At 34.5% G+C, this 15,724-nt stretch overlaps 4 protein-coding genes, 1 long non-coding RNA gene and 1 other non-coding gene across 6 annotated transcripts; 3 read left to right on the forward strand and 3 right to left on the reverse strand.

The window, feature by feature from the left end:
* Nucleotides 1-298: 298 nt before the first annotated feature.
* Trnam-cau lies at nucleotides 299-389 on the reverse strand. Its single transcript is given in 2 exon segments — nucleotides 299-334; nucleotides 353-389. It is a non-coding gene; the product is annotated as a tRNA-Met (tRNA).
* A 135-nt stretch (nucleotides 390-524) lies between these two features.
* On the reverse strand, nucleotides 525-2,021 carry LOC124447168 (F-box only protein 36-like). The gene is made up of 2 exons (XM_046998058.1): nucleotides 1,949-2,021; nucleotides 525-1,270 (listed from the first exon to the last, which is right to left on the reverse strand). Exons 1-2 carry the CDS (start codon nucleotides 2,004-2,006, stop codon nucleotides 735-737), a joined length of 594 nt encoding a protein of 197 aa, XP_046854014.1. The 5' UTR covers nucleotides 2,007-2,021; the 3' UTR covers nucleotides 525-734.
* Nucleotides 2,022-2,747: 726 nt separating this feature from the next.
* On the reverse strand, nucleotides 2,748-8,462 carry LOC124447165. Its single transcript, XM_046998055.1, has 3 exons — nucleotides 8,444-8,462; nucleotides 5,379-5,505; nucleotides 2,748-3,727 (listed from the first exon to the last, which is right to left on the reverse strand). Exons 2-3 carry the CDS (start codon nucleotides 5,424-5,426, stop codon nucleotides 3,017-3,019), a joined length of 759 nt encoding a protein of 252 aa, XP_046854011.1. The 5' UTR covers nucleotides 5,427-5,505; nucleotides 8,444-8,462; the 3' UTR covers nucleotides 2,748-3,016.
* On the forward strand, nucleotides 6,030-6,581 carry LOC124447170. Its single transcript, XR_006948643.1, has 2 exons — nucleotides 6,030-6,185; nucleotides 6,251-6,581. It is a non-coding gene; the product is annotated as an uncharacterized LOC124447170 (long non-coding RNA).
* LOC124447166 (dTTP/UTP pyrophosphatase-like) lies at nucleotides 7,632-10,688 on the forward strand. The gene is made up of 8 exons (XM_046998056.1): nucleotides 7,632-7,786; nucleotides 8,300-8,431; nucleotides 8,502-8,543; nucleotides 8,662-8,726; nucleotides 8,837-8,910; nucleotides 9,536-9,635; nucleotides 9,739-9,753; nucleotides 10,227-10,688. The coding sequence occupies exons 1-8, from the start codon at nucleotides 7,697-7,699 to the stop codon at nucleotides 10,363-10,365; spliced, it is 657 nt and encodes a 218-aa protein (XP_046854012.1). The 5' UTR covers nucleotides 7,632-7,696; the 3' UTR covers nucleotides 10,366-10,688.
* Nucleotides 10,689-13,001: 2,313 nt separating this feature from the next.
* Nucleotides 13,002-15,534, forward strand: LOC124445424 (heart- and neural crest derivatives-expressed protein 2-like). The gene is made up of 2 exons (XM_046996147.1): nucleotides 13,002-13,615; nucleotides 15,059-15,534. Exons 1-2 carry the CDS (start codon nucleotides 13,274-13,276, stop codon nucleotides 15,140-15,142), a joined length of 426 nt encoding a protein of 141 aa, XP_046852103.1. The 5' UTR covers nucleotides 13,002-13,273; the 3' UTR covers nucleotides 15,143-15,534.
* Nucleotides 15,535-15,724: the final 190 nt, after the last annotated feature.

The following is a 15,724-nucleotide window of genomic DNA, read 5'->3' on the forward strand; positions in this document are numbered from 1 at the left end:
TTAAAATAAGCAGGATTATTGTTTAGTTTTCTAATTTAAAATTTTGAATTTGCCAGACGAATCAAGTGAAGTTTGAGTTTATGGTTTGCTTGTCTCCAAACACTCTAGCTTAGAAGTTGGAACGTTGGGGACTTGGGCAATAAGCCATCGGTCCATCATCCTTGCAAATTGCAGGAATATATGTAGAAATGAACTATTGCATAGGAATTATTTTTCAGTTAAATTAAAGTTAAATTTAACAACAAAAAAAAATGCTAAACATGGTGTTAAACCTTGTGCAAAAACATTAAAAAACCAATGCCCCGTGTGAGGATCGAACTCACGACCTTCAGATTGCTCGATCGATTCAGATTATGAGACTGACGCGCTGCCTACTGCGCTAACGAGGCTTGGTGACAGTTCATTCTGGTTTTATTAATTTAAATTGTTTTTATTTTGGATTGCTACAACTCCACCAACGTTGCACTTGTATGATGAAATAAATGAATTTATCATATAAAACCATTGTGTATGAATGAAACCAATTGGCAAAAAATTGTTCACCTTATTATTCAATGATTAAAATTTATAAAATGATTATTATATAGAACTGCTTAACAAAATAACAAACTATTTGGTAAAAAGTTATCTAAAAGATTCAAAGTCAACAGGTAGACAACAGTAGTTTCCAAGGCAACAAATCTTAAGTAAATCTGAACCAATTTCCCGACAAAATTGCATGTTTCAAAAATAACTTAAGGATTCTGGTTGATCTTCTCCCTTCCACGCCTTTGCATTTCTTTCTGCAGCTGTAGTTTGTTGGTAAAAAATAGTTTCTTCCAGCCAACTTCCTGAGCCAAGGAAATCATATTTTCAGTTACTGTATCGCAGTGAGTTCGATATACTTGTTCCCAAAGCTTGTCACTGCAACAAATATCCCTCAATTTTCTGCAAACTTGAGCTAAGTGTGCAATATCTTGTAATTCTAACGAATCACAAATTCGTAGTACGATATCAACGGGTAGACGGATGAGCCAGTCTCCACAGATCAAAGCATGAACTTGACTTAATGTTTCTTCACCAAAGATGCGCATAATCTCAGATTGCAATCGTGTGTCTTCGTCGAACTCATCCCAATGTACTTTTTTTTGACTTGGAGGAATCAAGCGTTGGTCTTTGCGTACTGAAACCTTCCAACATCGCAAAGTTACTTCAGTTTCACCGACCAGAAGTTGGTGAAAATCTTTACTTGGGGGAGGTGCTTGTCCAGTCTTTTCATAAAGAACATGACCTGGATAAGACATAACTTTGCTGTAAAGTTAAATCGTGAAAAACATGCGTTTGTTCGTACACTTTAAATTATTTTTATTATCAATGTTATAAATAAATTTGCATTTCGCAAGTTCAAGATGCTGGACTGCTCTCCAGTGGACTGCTCTGACATTCTGACTGATGAGTCACTGGAGTGAGTTCTAAGATTTTTTGTTACTTTATGTAACATTGTCCCAAGTCATTCACATTGGCTAGCCTTTGGCAAATGAGCTCATGACAACAAAATGAAATAGATTGTTGAACACAGCTAGAAAAATATTAAATATTTAACTCCATAAACATCAAAATTTGAAATCACTATGGAGATAAACTATTCTTTAGTGTATGCGAGTATCACTCGAAACATGCATAACAAAACACAAAGTATTGTAGTCATTTCTTGGAGGCGTGATCAAGAAACGTCGAGCATTACCACTCTCCGGTGAAAATAAAATGGAAAGCTTTGAAAGAAATAGAACTTTCTTCATTCTGCGGCGATAAATTTCACCACATCATAACATCCCTCTAATTTTCCACTCGGAATCAATAATGAGTGACACTAAATAACAATAGCCTAAAAATAACAATTCCATTATTCCCTCTTAAAACATTTGTCAAAAATGAGGTAATTGTTCATTTAGATAACCCAGTATCTTACCATTCGTAAATCGTAATGTTTCAAATGTAGCATGCACTCCAGCAGCCACATATGTCATGCCGTTGTGCTACTAAAGAGCATTCGTCCGCACTTATTTCAAACTAAAGTAGCATTGAAAGAGATTTCCCTCTAGCAGTTAACAACCGGAACAGGTACAAAGTATGAACAACTGGTACTAACAGGCCTTGAAAATTACAGTGCGGCTAAATATAAAGACAAAATTTTACCTCTGTAATTGATAACGTGACAGCATTTGTTGTTAGTGATGTCTGCGTTTGTTTTTGATAACCTTGTGGCTTTTTCCGTTGTTGGTACTACACTGTTATGCATCTCCGATCAAAGGTAGCTATTTTTAGCTGATTTTGTGCTTAATTTAACATGACTCATTTCACACACTTTTCTAATGCACGAATATCTATACAAATGTCATTCTACATCAATGTTCTATACAATATCTATACAATGCTCTCGGCGAGGATTTCTGAGAGAAACAACGCAATGAACCTTTTGATAAAAGTTTTTAAGAAATTATTCATGGTCGTTCTAAATAATTATCGCATAGGAGTACAATTATTTTTTCAAGTACGCCCTTAGACAACAAGTCGTGAACTATATCTTATGATTTAGGCAGTTTGATAGCAGCGTTGATAGTATACCCTCAGACGTGCACATGTATTTTCTAGTTTTTACCATTGATATCTACTACGCAACAGACCACTTAATGAGCCCCAAAACATTCAAAAAACTCCATGGGAAAAAATTTTTACTGGCTGACCCTGATTTAATCAAGGCTGTAATATTATATCATAAACGCAGTTTTATTTTCTAATTGCAGTTCCGAAATCAATTGAGTATAAAGCTAACATTGCCCAGTACCGTTAACCTGTTATACAGTATTGCCTGTTAAGTACAAATATACAAAACTAATTTACAAAATTTACAATTTATTTTTACATTTTAAATGTTATTCTTATGCTAAATATAATTAATCCAATTGCAAATCGTAACTAAAGTATGAAGTGAAGGAAAAAACCCAGAAACAAAACAACAACAAAAAAATTTCCAGAACTATACATTATTTAAAGCAGACACTTTTTCCTCCAAGAATTTCAGTTCCTTCCTCAAATTTTCATTCTCGACTTCGAGTTCTTTACTTCTTTTTTGAATCCAACTGAATCGTGCTCGTTTGGCTTCACGTGATCGCCTCGCAGCTTCATTATTACTATTTCTGCGCTTCCAGTATTTTTCATTTCTTTCCTGCAAGTCGTTTCTTGTTGAGTCCAAAAAATCTCCCGTACAGTTTTGAATAGCAGCGATAAGGCTTTCCTTGTCCATATTACTCAACTTCCGTTTGAGGGAATTAAATTCATCTTCATCAGTTATGTCCAGTGCAATCGGTAACATGCTGTAAGAATCTGGTCGCAGATTGTCTTGCAGTTTTTGCGCAATCTCACGCTCATCAAGCGATGTTGCAATGAGAAGAAGGTTAAATTTTTTCTCTTTCGACTTTTTAAGCAATTGACTAGAAACTGCACACGGATTCAACTCGATTTTCTCTTCTTTAATGTTGTTAATGTTGACATCCACAGTTTTCTCTTCTTTTCTATTTTGCTGAATGAAGTTATTCAAGTAACAGATTTGTTTTGGAACAAAGTCATCTCGAGTACCTAAACGCTCTTCGCAGTTGTTGTAGGCAACGTTTGTTCCAATGAACGCTTTAAAGAAATTTGCAGTATGTCTACCGCACTCCCCCATTTCAATACTTCTTCCATTAGGGTTCTAAACGAGAAATGTTGCAAGAAAAACGGATCGTTTTAAAAGTTATATACCATAATAAAGTAATGGTATTATTTTTATTGCAGTAAAAGTTATGAGATATAAATAAATTGCTGTTTTCATACGCACTCCAAGACAAATTCAAGTATATTGTCATGAGCTAAGCAACACAGGTGGCCGTGCTAATATACATAAAAGAGCTATGCATGGGAAAGATTTATATTTAATACAGTTATACACTTTCGCAAACATGTAAACACCGCTTTGTTAGAAAATTAGAATTGAGTTTAAATCTCGAGGTTGTAATATTATCTAGACAACGTCCATTTCAACTAACTGTTATCCTTGTGAAGATTTCGAAATACGCTTGACATGATAAGTTGATAACCCCAAATGGTCCCATATTGAGGTCATACCTATTTCTTGCCTTGGGGAACTAACCAGTGTGATGTGGAGAGCTTTGTCAGATATAATATTGAACATATTTGTCGGAAGTAATCTTTCTCCATTAACAGGGCTACGTATAGAACTACATTCATAAAGATGTTTATCATTCATTTAGATGTTTTTCCCTTTGCCAAAGGGAAATAGAGATTGAAATTATAATTGCAAAATCATACACGTATTTTTATTCGATTTTAATACACTATACAATATTCTGACGATGTCTTAAAACGCCTCCTTCAATTTTACGTCCTAAAAGTTATCGAACTTGTTTCGATCACATTTCATGAAGCCTTTTTGCATTCATAAACGTTGCATCGGATTTAGTAAATTCGGATATCAATTGTAACATCAAACGTTCGCAATAAGCGCAATTTATAATACTTCTGGAATTAACCAATGTTCAATCCCCATTAGCTCGCAAGTGACAGGGTATAATGGAAAATACGTTAACATAATATCACTATCGGTTTAATTACATTATATTCTCGGCGTGATGTTCGCACTGATAGGAAAAGGATAAAAAATTCGCATGCAACAGGTCAAAACTTCGCACACAGGGGTTACTTTATGTGGTATGCGATTTTAAAGAAATGGCGATGAATGCCTCAGTTTTGTGGACTCGCAAAAAAAATAGACGGAAAAGTACCATCTCTCGAGTGGTTTGATACCTAGGTGTGTTTACTAAGTACAATCTTTGGTAAAAAAAGTAACATGAATCAATAAAAAGCTGAGATAAAAACAGCTACTTGTCCGCACTAAGTAGCATTGGAAAATAAATTTAACATTTTAGTAAGCCATGAATCAGAGACTGAAAGCAAGTGGGCTCACATTTTGTTTCAGAGAAAATTGTTCTACTGTGTGTTCAGTTTCGCCCGCGGTAGCCATATTATTTGGCACAGTGCGTGATGAATAAAATGGATTTGCGTGAAAGTTGATCTCAAAGCACGTGAATATGTAGCGAAAGCCATTCGTATAAAGTCGTATATAAAGTATAAAACAGTCTTGCGATTATTCTGCATTAATTTAGTACGGATGATCGCAAAGTTCATTGTTAATAAAGGTTTTTATAATAATAGGTGTTAGTAGGTTATGATATCATTGTAATATATTCATTTGCGTACGAAAATAAAGTGAAGATGAAGTTTCCATTTAACAAATGCACTGGGCACTGGCTGCTAACTTAACCAGAACAATAATAGATACTTACCATAACTGTAAAATTGCCATTAAATTTCTGTATGTACGCAGAACTCATCACTGAATTCGAGGATACATCAATTGTGCTGGTAGACCGGCCCAGAAGATAAGGACATTTTTTGTCCTACTCGACTAACCTATATGTGAAGACAAAAATAACGAGATTACAAGAAAAGTTCTATTTCAAAACTTCAACTAAGCAAGTGAAAAACTTCCTCAAAACAAGTGCACGTTTTCCTTGAACCTCAATAATTTCCTGAAATTCCGTTCGTTCGACACAACACAAATATTTGACATTGAAATGTAATTTCTTTGCCTAATTAATCGTTCACATTTCTAAACATTTATAGAAATTTATATTAACGCCACTTTGCCTCTTTCAAAACTCATTAAATCGGCAAAATTGAAGAAAATTTGTTGTGTCGAACAGTTGACAAAAATTTCTGTGTCGCAGTTTCTGTGAAGTGTTAAAAATTCCTTAATTTAAGGAAACTTTAGTTAAGATGAGAGGACAACGAATATCAAAGTTGCAAGGCAATTGCACATGCCTTCTTCCACAGTTCAAGTCACGCGGCGAGCACACGTGTGTGACGAAGTCTTCAAAATTTTTGCCGGATAGGTCCAACCGAGTTTAAAAAAATCGTAGTATTTCATGACTGTAATAAGACAGGAAGAACTTCAAGGCCGAGACCATGGGCAAGTAAAACAGAACGAACGAATAAATGAAAACAAAGCGTAGCGAAACTTTTCACTTTGTCTAAAATTGGAGCATTCACCCCACGATTATTACCAGCAGAAATGTTAGAGAGGAACCGAAGTATTATTTTACTTTCTACAAATCGACAATTTTCTGAAAGTTCCTTAAAACTGACTGTTTTTTAGACTAACAACGGGGAATGACAATGAAGCGCAATTGAAACAATAAAGGGAATGAGCAGGGTGAGATCAGGGATCGGCAGTGGGTGGCATTCATACCCATTTCGACACATAACACATATAAGGCATATCAGTACTTAATAACTTTTTCCTTTTCGGCCCAATGGTTCGGCCGAGTATAGTACCAGCAAATCATTAATAGCTTAAATACTCTTAAGAATATTATATAAATAAGTAATGGCTTCAATAAAATACGTAAATGCGCGCATACTTCAGACACTGTATCCCGCTGACAGTGACGTTGGCGTAATAAATAAAGAACGTACTATACTGATAACTGCTAATTTGCAAAATGACTTTGAAAACTATCACATAAGGCCCAAACCCGATTTCTCAATTTATCACATACTCGCCAATCTCATTTCATTTCTGGCGGTGACAGCTTAAAGCCATTTAAATAGAGCCGTTTTTGAGAAAATAAAGATAATTACTATCAGTAGTACAAAAAATTAAATCATTCAAGATTTGGTGTATCTTTTCCCTTTATCATCCCTACTTTCAACAGAGTATCGGTAGTCTTAACAACCTCCATTTGTGGTCATACTCATGGAACTCAATTATTTATGAGCAAAGATAAAGCAAGCTCCATCCGAAATGACTTTGCGGCAAATCAAGGACTTTCGGTTTTTAAGCTTTTTTGACAAAAATAGAAGGAATGTGCTATAAATAGCTGAACAGCACATTTCAGAGACTTAACACTGTTAAAACTATGCTTAAAATTTTCTCATAATAAAATACGCACCCTCCCTATCATGTTATGACAAGTCACATTACGCAGTAGAAATCCAATGATGCAAAGGATACCTTAACTATCAGTGAAATAATACGATACGCAACGGCAATCTACGTGTATTTTCACATAATCCTATCGCATCATACTAAAATATATAATTATGTGTCTTACTCGATATTGTCTTCTATCTCATTATGGCAGGGGGGTCAAGATCACTGAGCGGTACCAAAATTTTGTGCGGGCTCAGATAACAAATAAATAACATTGTCGATGTCGTTTGAGATAATGTCAGCGGTTAAAGCATACGTTCACAACTACACATAATACGTAGCCACCCTTCGTATAAAATAGTAATACTATCTGTGACTATGTATTATTCCAAAAAAACATGTCGATGTTACCCACTGTCTCCAATGCGTCATTAATTTTACTTGATATCATCGTATCATAAACTCAAAAATGTGTGTCAAATGTTCTTCGAGCTCAATCTTCCAAATCTGCCCGAAAAACGACAGTTCGACTGAGCCATATTGGCCATCCCATTGGCCATCCATGGGCCATCTGACCATCCCCAGATCCCCAGTTGCCAGCTTATAGAGTCAACACCCGCTTATATTTAAGACGTTCGAACTATCTTCTTAATTCTTACAGATTATAAAATGTTACAACCATTTCTAGAAGTTTTGAACAAACAGAATATAATATTGGCTAGTGGTTCTCCTCGCAGGAAAGAAATCATGTCTGCTTTGGTAAGCTTTTTGAACGAGACACACTCCGAAACTGTTTTTCTTTCACACTGCTGGTGTTAATACTGTACTATTTTTCCTTAAAATGTCGAATTCAACAGTTTGTAACGCTTTAGAACAGGTTGTAGATTTACTACGGTTTGCCAAGTTTACCATGACTGCGCTAAAAAATACAGATTTCGGATTGATTTTGACAAGCGGATATGACTTAAAGCCTGCTTTGTCATACAGTCGTAGCTGTGGCCTCACTGGCCTGTAAAAAACTTTTATTGCAGGCTCAGAGTTAGTCAAGAAATGTGTGTTTAACACCCACCTGCTCCCCCTCTGGAGGTAGTTGAGAAATGTGTGTCAAACACCCACCTGCTCCCCCTCAAAAAAAATTAAATTGCAGTTATTAATTTAGCAAATGTTCTATTTGTTGGCACATAGCAGTTTTACAATTGGGCAATTATTAAAAGAAATATGCCCACATTATCTATTTGAAATTATTCCTAATTGAGCAATTCGTTTTTTGAGGGCTTGAGATTCACCATAGTTCCATCAAAATTTGATGAAAATTTGGCAAAAGATGCATTTAGTGGACCTAGCGAGTATGCAAAAGAAACATCCCGGCAGAAAGCTGTGGAGGTGTATAACCGTTTGTCAAAGGTAGGCACTTACTCTTTCCTTTTCTAGCTATAATTACCAAGATATGAATGTGTCTTGTTGATTTTGACAGACAGCTTTGCCAAATCTTATTGTAGCCATGGACACAGTTGTTGTAAGTAGTGATCATCACCAATAATATAACTCCAATTCTACAAACAGTAAACATTTTGTCAAAGTGAATGAATTATTATTTCAAGTGATTTTAGTCTTATTTTGTACTAATACAAAAGTTTTTAGATGACAAAATTATTGAAAAACCAAAAGATGAAGAAGATGCCTTTCAAATGATTAAGAGGTGTTTATATATTCAAAATCATTAATATTAAATTGAAAGTCATGGTTTTATAAACCATCAATGGCAAATTTCACACCATCTTCACTTAATTGTATTCTTATTTCTTATAGTTTGAGTGGAAGGACACATTCTGTTCACAGTGGCGTGACTCTTTTGAAACCAATAAATAACAAAATAAATGAAGGTAGTTTTAAGATTTTTGTAAAACTACTTTATGAAGCATCCAGTACAAAAACAATTTTAATGAAAATTGATATCAAAAAACGAATCAATCTTTAGCAGCTTTACCATTCTTAGCAGTTTTCAAATTACTTACCACCAGGGGCACACATTAGGAGGGTTTAAAGTATGAGAACTTTTTTTAAATATTTATTAAAAGTCAGTCCAGAAATTTTAGACATTGAAAAAAGTCGGTGTGGTTATAATTGCAGGCTTTTCTACTAAATACTACAAAAGTTGGTCGTAGAACACCTTCCAAATTTAATGATCATGTGGTGCAAAAAGCTTAGAAATAGTGATATCTGTAACATCTATCTCAAAGGACCGTGCAACCACAAGATAAAACATAGCACAAATATATTTGAGCTCAGAGAATGTGAAAAAAAACAACTGGCTTTTCTAATAAAACATTGCCAATGGTCACTGCGACTGGTGGATGAATACAATTACATAGCGGACACTTGTCACAACACAATACAAATTGCAATACTGATGTCAAAATTATTGATTTGTGAAAACCTATCATTAACTAAGCTACCATTTTTTTACTTCCACATTGCAGATATCAGTCATTTTTGTACGATTTTTAGAACCATGTGAAATTCGACAGTTTGAAGAAGTTACCAAAGTTACATTTGGAAAACTCACGGATCAAATAATTCGAACTTACGTTGCAACGAAAGAGCCCATGTGAGTTTCACATTTCCTACCAGCGGAAAAATATATAATGGTCACATAATCACCAAAAAGTCTCAAATTTGTGATACGTTTTCATCTTCATTCATTTTCACAGGGACAAGTCTGGTGGATATCCTTTTACAATATATATTAAAGTTCTTTATACATTGCATACTTCTCGCTTATTTCTGCGTTTTCTTCTACTGAGTTTTAGCTTTGCAAGGAATATAAGCTAAAATCCGAAATTCACAAGTTAGAATTAGAACCCACGAGTTGTAGACGGAATTTGCAAATTGAATCAGGATCCATGAGTTGCAATCTGGAATCAACCCATGGAATCAACGAGTATGGATTTCAAAATCAACGAGTTAGACAAGCAACAGAGCATTAGAAGAATGGAACAGCCTGGTTGTTTGGAATGGCGTCTAGGGAATGAGCTCCCTTTGTTAAAATTCCATAGATATATTAAGGGGAGGGCTTATGAAGCAGTATAAGATGTGGTAATATATGTATTGGACAGCCCTCCTTGTTAAAATTTTGTCTAAACACCTTTGCTTTCAAAGGCCCAAAGAAGGTTGATATATGATCCTTGACTATTTTTATGTATGGTATACAATCAACAGGACTTGGTGGATCATTTGTGAAGAGCATAGATGGTGATTATTTCAATGTCATCGGATTTCCACTTCACAGATTTTGCGTTGAAATAAGATCGATGTTTGGTAATTTAAAGGCTATATAAATTATTTATAAGTTTTTAATAGCGTTTAATCCTTTTTACGTATTATCATTAAAAGTTCGGGTCTTTTACCGACTATGAATAAATAGGAAAAATTCAAATACAAATGCGTCTATTCATTAGGGGATTTATGACGAGTTTTTTTAGTTTTTAATTGACGCATTTACCACTTAAGCATTTTTAATAAGGCTATAACTGTTCGCTAGCCAATCATGAGTTTTAATATGTATGTATAGCTACCTTCATGCCAGGCTCTGGTTCACAAGTATAACATAAAGATGATATAATATGAAGCATACTCCGAATAAAAGCCATGTTTAATTCAATATTCGAGAAAGAAACAAAAAATTTTATTTGTAAAGTTATATTTCGAATTTGTAACAAATTCATCATCAGACGAAACTTAAAATTGTCGGCTGGTAAATAAAGATGAAGGACAAGACTTTAGTGTCAAGCCTTACTCTAGTGGTTTACAAAGACTAACACATCGGAATTTTTATTTCATTTTCTTCTTCTTTGAGCTTATACTTAACTCTTTTCCTTACGACTGCGTTTATGTAAAATGCTTCATTGATTGTCTTGGTTTAATCATTTCTTTTCAGTTCGCTTTGAGCACGATGAATTTCAATCCAATTACCATCATCTTGTTAGCAGTGCATTTGCACACTGACCTCCACTGAAAAGTAAAAAGTCCGCATTTCTGTCATTAAAAAACGATAATAGCAGTGTATCAAATGGTTTTGGATTGTTAGTAAGGCTGTGTACGCGAAACAATTTTAAATTGAATGGAGTTTTCGAGAATACTTCATCAGTATTTGTGGACTTGATATAATCATAGATTAGCAGAAGTTATTACATTTTTACAAAAATGTTAAAATGACTTAACTCATGGCTAACTAACGACCCTTTCATTTTCATCCCACACAAAACAAAATCACAGGAACTTTTGAATTTTGATAACTTCGAAATTACAACTACGATGAACGCAAAATTTAAAGCAAATTTTACTGCTGTTGTGCACTTTCTGATTGTCACACAAGCTCAAATTTCTTGTAAGCCTAATCTACTGGCTTTGTTTTGGTATTCATAATACTTATCTCCCCATCACATGAAGAACTTGAGGGGCCAAATGGTGAAATGTTATATTGAAAAGAAAAACTAAAAATGCGAAATAGTTCACTTGTTTAATTTTAAAATAAATGACTCAAAAATTTCCAATCGTTCCAGTGGTGTGGGCACATGCATTTGCCACAGTAGTGCCACGCTATCAAGTAGTGAACGATTTCAAATTCTCAGTTTTCAAGTTTACGCCGGGAGGAACAGCACCAAGCTATAGAGACGAAACAGATGGCAGTGATTTTTCGCAACAAGATTGTTAAGTAGGTCAAGGACAACAAAGCAATATGAGCACAGGAAGCTAACGTAGGCGTTCAACAGCGCATTTAATACCGAGAGCTTAGATTTTATCGCTTCTACATGTCCACTACCATTCATAATTGAGTTTGCTTGGTGCTTCTTATCAAATACAAGCAACATCTTTGTCACCCAACAATCATCGGATAATATTGGAATGGAAACCTATGTCTAAGTCCTGAGTTGGTAAATTTGCACGTCGTGAGGTTTTTTGGTGATTATATTTCGAACAAAATTTCTGGTCACGTGAAACTTCACACACAAGAACACACACGGACATTTTAGTTAGATACTAAACCATTCTGGCACAATCTTATCTTTTGACTGAACAATTGCTGTTTGAAGAACAAACATCAATCGAAATAAAGATACTGAGACATCATCATTGATTTCATTTTTGTTTACTAAAAAATCAGTTTAACGCCAAAAAATGGTTTATCGCCGTACTTGATGACAAAACAAGTACTTAAAATTTTCATCCGTGACAATCATTATTTTTTTATTTACGTTTCAACCAGTGATAGTGTAATATCTTGTTGTGACGGAAGTACATGAATTTGTTTTTTTTATATTTTAGCGCCTTTAGCTTTATTTACGACGTGTAGAATTGTATGACAACGATATATGCTTTGTAATCATGAAGGGGACATAGGTTCACACATATACGAATATTTCTGACAGCAAAGGTTTTTTCCTCCGTTTTGGCCAAACTCGATTTCTGTGAAATTACCACTTTCAAGATCGGGTTGAAATTGTCTTGTAAGGCTTGTTCCACATGTCGCATTTTACATAAGCCGAATGCCATAAAGACAAAAAAGATTGACACAAAATTGATCATTATTATTTGTTTTAAATGCATTCGGTTTATGTAAAATGCGACGTTTGATATGGGCCCAAGACATGCAGCGCATACACTTATAATGGTACACTATTTGCAGAAAATTTATCCACCATTGACGACACATTACTGACTAAAATGACCATCAAATTTTATCACCATGCAGATAAACGGGGTAAATAGAAAGATTTCCAAGTGTTGACCATGTAAAGATATAATATACAACTATACATTGGGAGATTATGTTGTTTTGCATGTACCTCGCAGGACATGCAGCTGCATTCAAGATATTTGGGAAACATCCAATTTGAAAAACAATGTGTTAAGCCAGCCCCACGCAAAACTGGCAGCATCCGGTATTTGATAAAGAGATTGTGATAGAAGGTGATATTACCAATCAATACCCTTCAGCCACAATAGTGCTGGACGCCGTTGTATGTGTTTATATTTAGAGACATTTATGGGAAAGATATATAGTCAGGTTGATGATGAAAACAATGTAACCATAAACGAAGTTAACAAAGCTTTCACATTCACTGCAACGGATATCAGTTAAACTGGAAAACAGTCAATAAAAAGAAAAGTTATCATTCTCTTTTTTCACCGATCGCATTACCGTTAATGTAACGACAAGTTTTGAGAATCAAAGTTCAATTGAGAATGGAGACGAGTCCTTCAAACAACACCCTGGAGCAGTATACATTAAGTCCCAACAATATAAATAACGACGCAAAACTAGAAGAGACGCATGGAAAAGAGAGAAGGCGAACTCACTGCATTAATACGGCATTTGGTGAGTTAAGAAAATGCATTCCAAACGTACCGACGGATACAAAACTTTCAAAAATAAAAACTTTACGTTTGGCTATAAGTTATATACAGTATCTCACAGAAATGCTAGATGCGGATCTTGAAAACAATAGATACGGTGCGCGAGTTATCGCATACGAAATAGCAAGCAAAAGCGACGAGAATTCCAGCAGAGGAAAGACAGTGAAAAATGTGAGTGTTTCACATGTATCTCGTTCAACTAGTTCGTTCAACACCTATAGGATTAAATAATGATATTTTTTTACAAACTTCACGAATGGTCTATCATATTTAATTTATTGAACATCATTTATTTCACCTAAAATATTTTGACTTCATGTTGGAGGTTTTAAGTGTCTAACGACATGATCTCACTACTTGACATTATGGGTTATGATCTCGCAACAGGTACTGAACTGAACAAACTTGTTTCTGTCGTAAAATGAACTTTGGAAGAAAATAAGACTAAGAATACAAATTTATCAGATCTTCAAATAACTTGCCCTCATAAAATTAGCTTCCATCAATCTAGGTCAGAATATGTCTACCACGACAGTATTGTATAGCTATACATACTAAATGTATTGTTTTATAAAATGGCAGCTTCACAACAACGTGTAACACCTTCTTGAAACAAAGGCCCATTACTTGATGAAGCTTTTTTCACAAGCTGGGAAATTACTACAGACAAAAATTTTTCAACGACATGTAGAATTACGATCTCAATGAATATTGTGTGTTGTTATCAAAGTAAAGTTGATTTAAAAGAAAGAGTTTACATACATTAAGCAATGAAATTAGAGACAATTGAGTCTCAATATATAAGGGGACTTTGATTTCAGAAACTGGATTGTCAAATGATGGTAGTTGTGTACAGTGTAGTTTAATAAGTTAAGCATGTTAAGTTTAAAGACAAGTCTTTCAATTCCTAAGAGTTTAAAAAAATGTGTGAAAGTAAGAAATAATGAAAAATTGAAGTAAACCAGTCAACAACAACCGCTAAATGAGTAGCGCAAAAATTGATATCGTCAAACATAATGGCAGGACCAATGAGCTGGACAGACAAAGTTTGACACTTTGACTACATAGCTATAAAAGTAGTTTCTTTAGAAGTGGATACGAACGTTATGTATTGGTTTTAACTACTCCCATCATAAATCACACTGATAAGCAATGAATGTGCGTGTGTAAATCATGAAAGCTGAAACAGTAATTGGAAGATCTTGATGTTGTATTGCAATCCACTAACGATTATAAAATCATCATGTTAATGGCTATCCTAAATAACAATAAAGGCATTTCCGTTTTACAGGATTATCAATTTAACATGGCGCCACTTTCATGTGTTCAAAGATAAAAATAAGTATTTAAGACTTTCGACTGTCGAAATGAGAACGTGTATTTTTATGTTTAATCGTCTTATCAAATATCTAATGTTAACACTCTATCACAATTCATGCTGTTAAAATCCCTTCCCATTGTTTGATAAATTACGACCTATGCATCGAAAGCTAACTGAAACTAGCTTTTAATAACACCTCACTATAAATAACATTAAGTATCATGATAGTGTACAGTTGACAAACATGTAAGCAAGAAAGTTTCGTCAGCATTTTTATTCAACTTCTTACACAGGAAAAAGAAAAAAGAAAAGAGCGAAAGTGTAAAAACAATCGAACAGGCTGGCCGCAGCATGTGTGGGCCCTGGATCTAAGCTGACGAACCTTGCGGTATTTAAAAAACGATAAAAATGTGAGATGAACGAAACAGTCAACTGGAGTTTTAAAGAATTGCAGATATTCTGAATGAAACCTGGATGCTATTGAAGAAATCAATATTTGTTTCTAACTTGCTAAAAATGTACACATAAACAACACTAAATTAAATTGTATCTTTCCGTGAAGCCATCAAGACGAATATAAAATAACAGTGCACCAAGTGAAGACTATATGGTAGACATGTGTAAATGTTTTTTTGTAATTAGAAATCGAGCTATACTGCATACTCAACCAAAATATCTGCTCAGCATAATACCGGTTGCACACTTCAGTATCTTTGAGGGTTTTTTTATGAAAATAAACCTTTATATTTGTTAATATAAAAAGAGTAAACTTCAAGTGGTTGCTATAAGTCCCTCACAAGTGAAAAATTGAAAATCGCTTCTGAAACAAAATGAAAATTAACAATATATTCTCCATTTTTATACAAGAGACGGATCATCCGTCTGGACGATTTTGAGCGAGGTGCAAAGTATCGTTTTATTCCTTAGTTCGTCCATATTTCGTATTTACACTAACAGAC

This window comes from Xenia sp. Carnegie-2017, unplaced genomic scaffold, assembly GCF_021976095.1.
Source record: "Xenia sp. Carnegie-2017 unplaced genomic scaffold, XeniaSp_v1 HiC_scaffold_22, whole genome shotgun sequence".
NCBI lineage: Eukaryota > Metazoa > Cnidaria > Anthozoa > Malacalcyonacea > Xeniidae > Xenia > Xenia sp. Carnegie-2017.

Bases quoted from the DNA above. Each gene is read 5' to 3' on its own strand.
- LOC124447168 (XM_046998058.1), bottom strand. From the start codon at position 2,006: ATGACATATGTGGCTGCTGGAGTGCATGCTACATTTGAAACATTACGA. The intron at 1,271-1,948 runs GTAAGATACTGG...TGTCTTATCCAG, and splicing joins AACATTACGATTTACGAATG to GTCATGTTCTTTATGAAAAG.
- LOC124447165 (XM_046998055.1), bottom strand. From the start codon at position 5,426: ATGAGTTCTGCGTACATACAGAAATTTAATGGCAATTTTACAGTTATG. The intron at 3,728-5,378 runs GTAAGTATCTAT...TTTCTCGTTTAG, and splicing joins ATGGCAATTTTACAGTTATG to AACCCTAATGGAAGAAGTAT.
- LOC124447166 (XM_046998056.1), top strand. From the start codon at position 7,697: ATGTTACAACCATTTCTAGAAGTTTTGAACAAACAGAATATAATATTG. The intron at 8,432-8,501 runs GTAGGCACTTAC...TGATTTTGACAG, and splicing joins TGTATAACCGTTTGTCAAAG to ACAGCTTTGCCAAATCTTAT. The intron at 8,544-8,661 runs GTAAGTAGTGAT...CTAATACAAAAG, and splicing joins TAGCCATGGACACAGTTGTT to TTTTTAGATGACAAAATTAT.
- LOC124445424 (XM_046996147.1), top strand. From the start codon at position 13,274: ATGGAGACGAGTCCTTCAAACAACACCCTGGAGCAGTATACATTAAGT. The intron at 13,616-15,058 runs GTGAGTGTTTCA...CTTCTTACACAG, and splicing joins GAGGAAAGACAGTGAAAAAT to GAAAAAGAAAAAAGAAAAGA.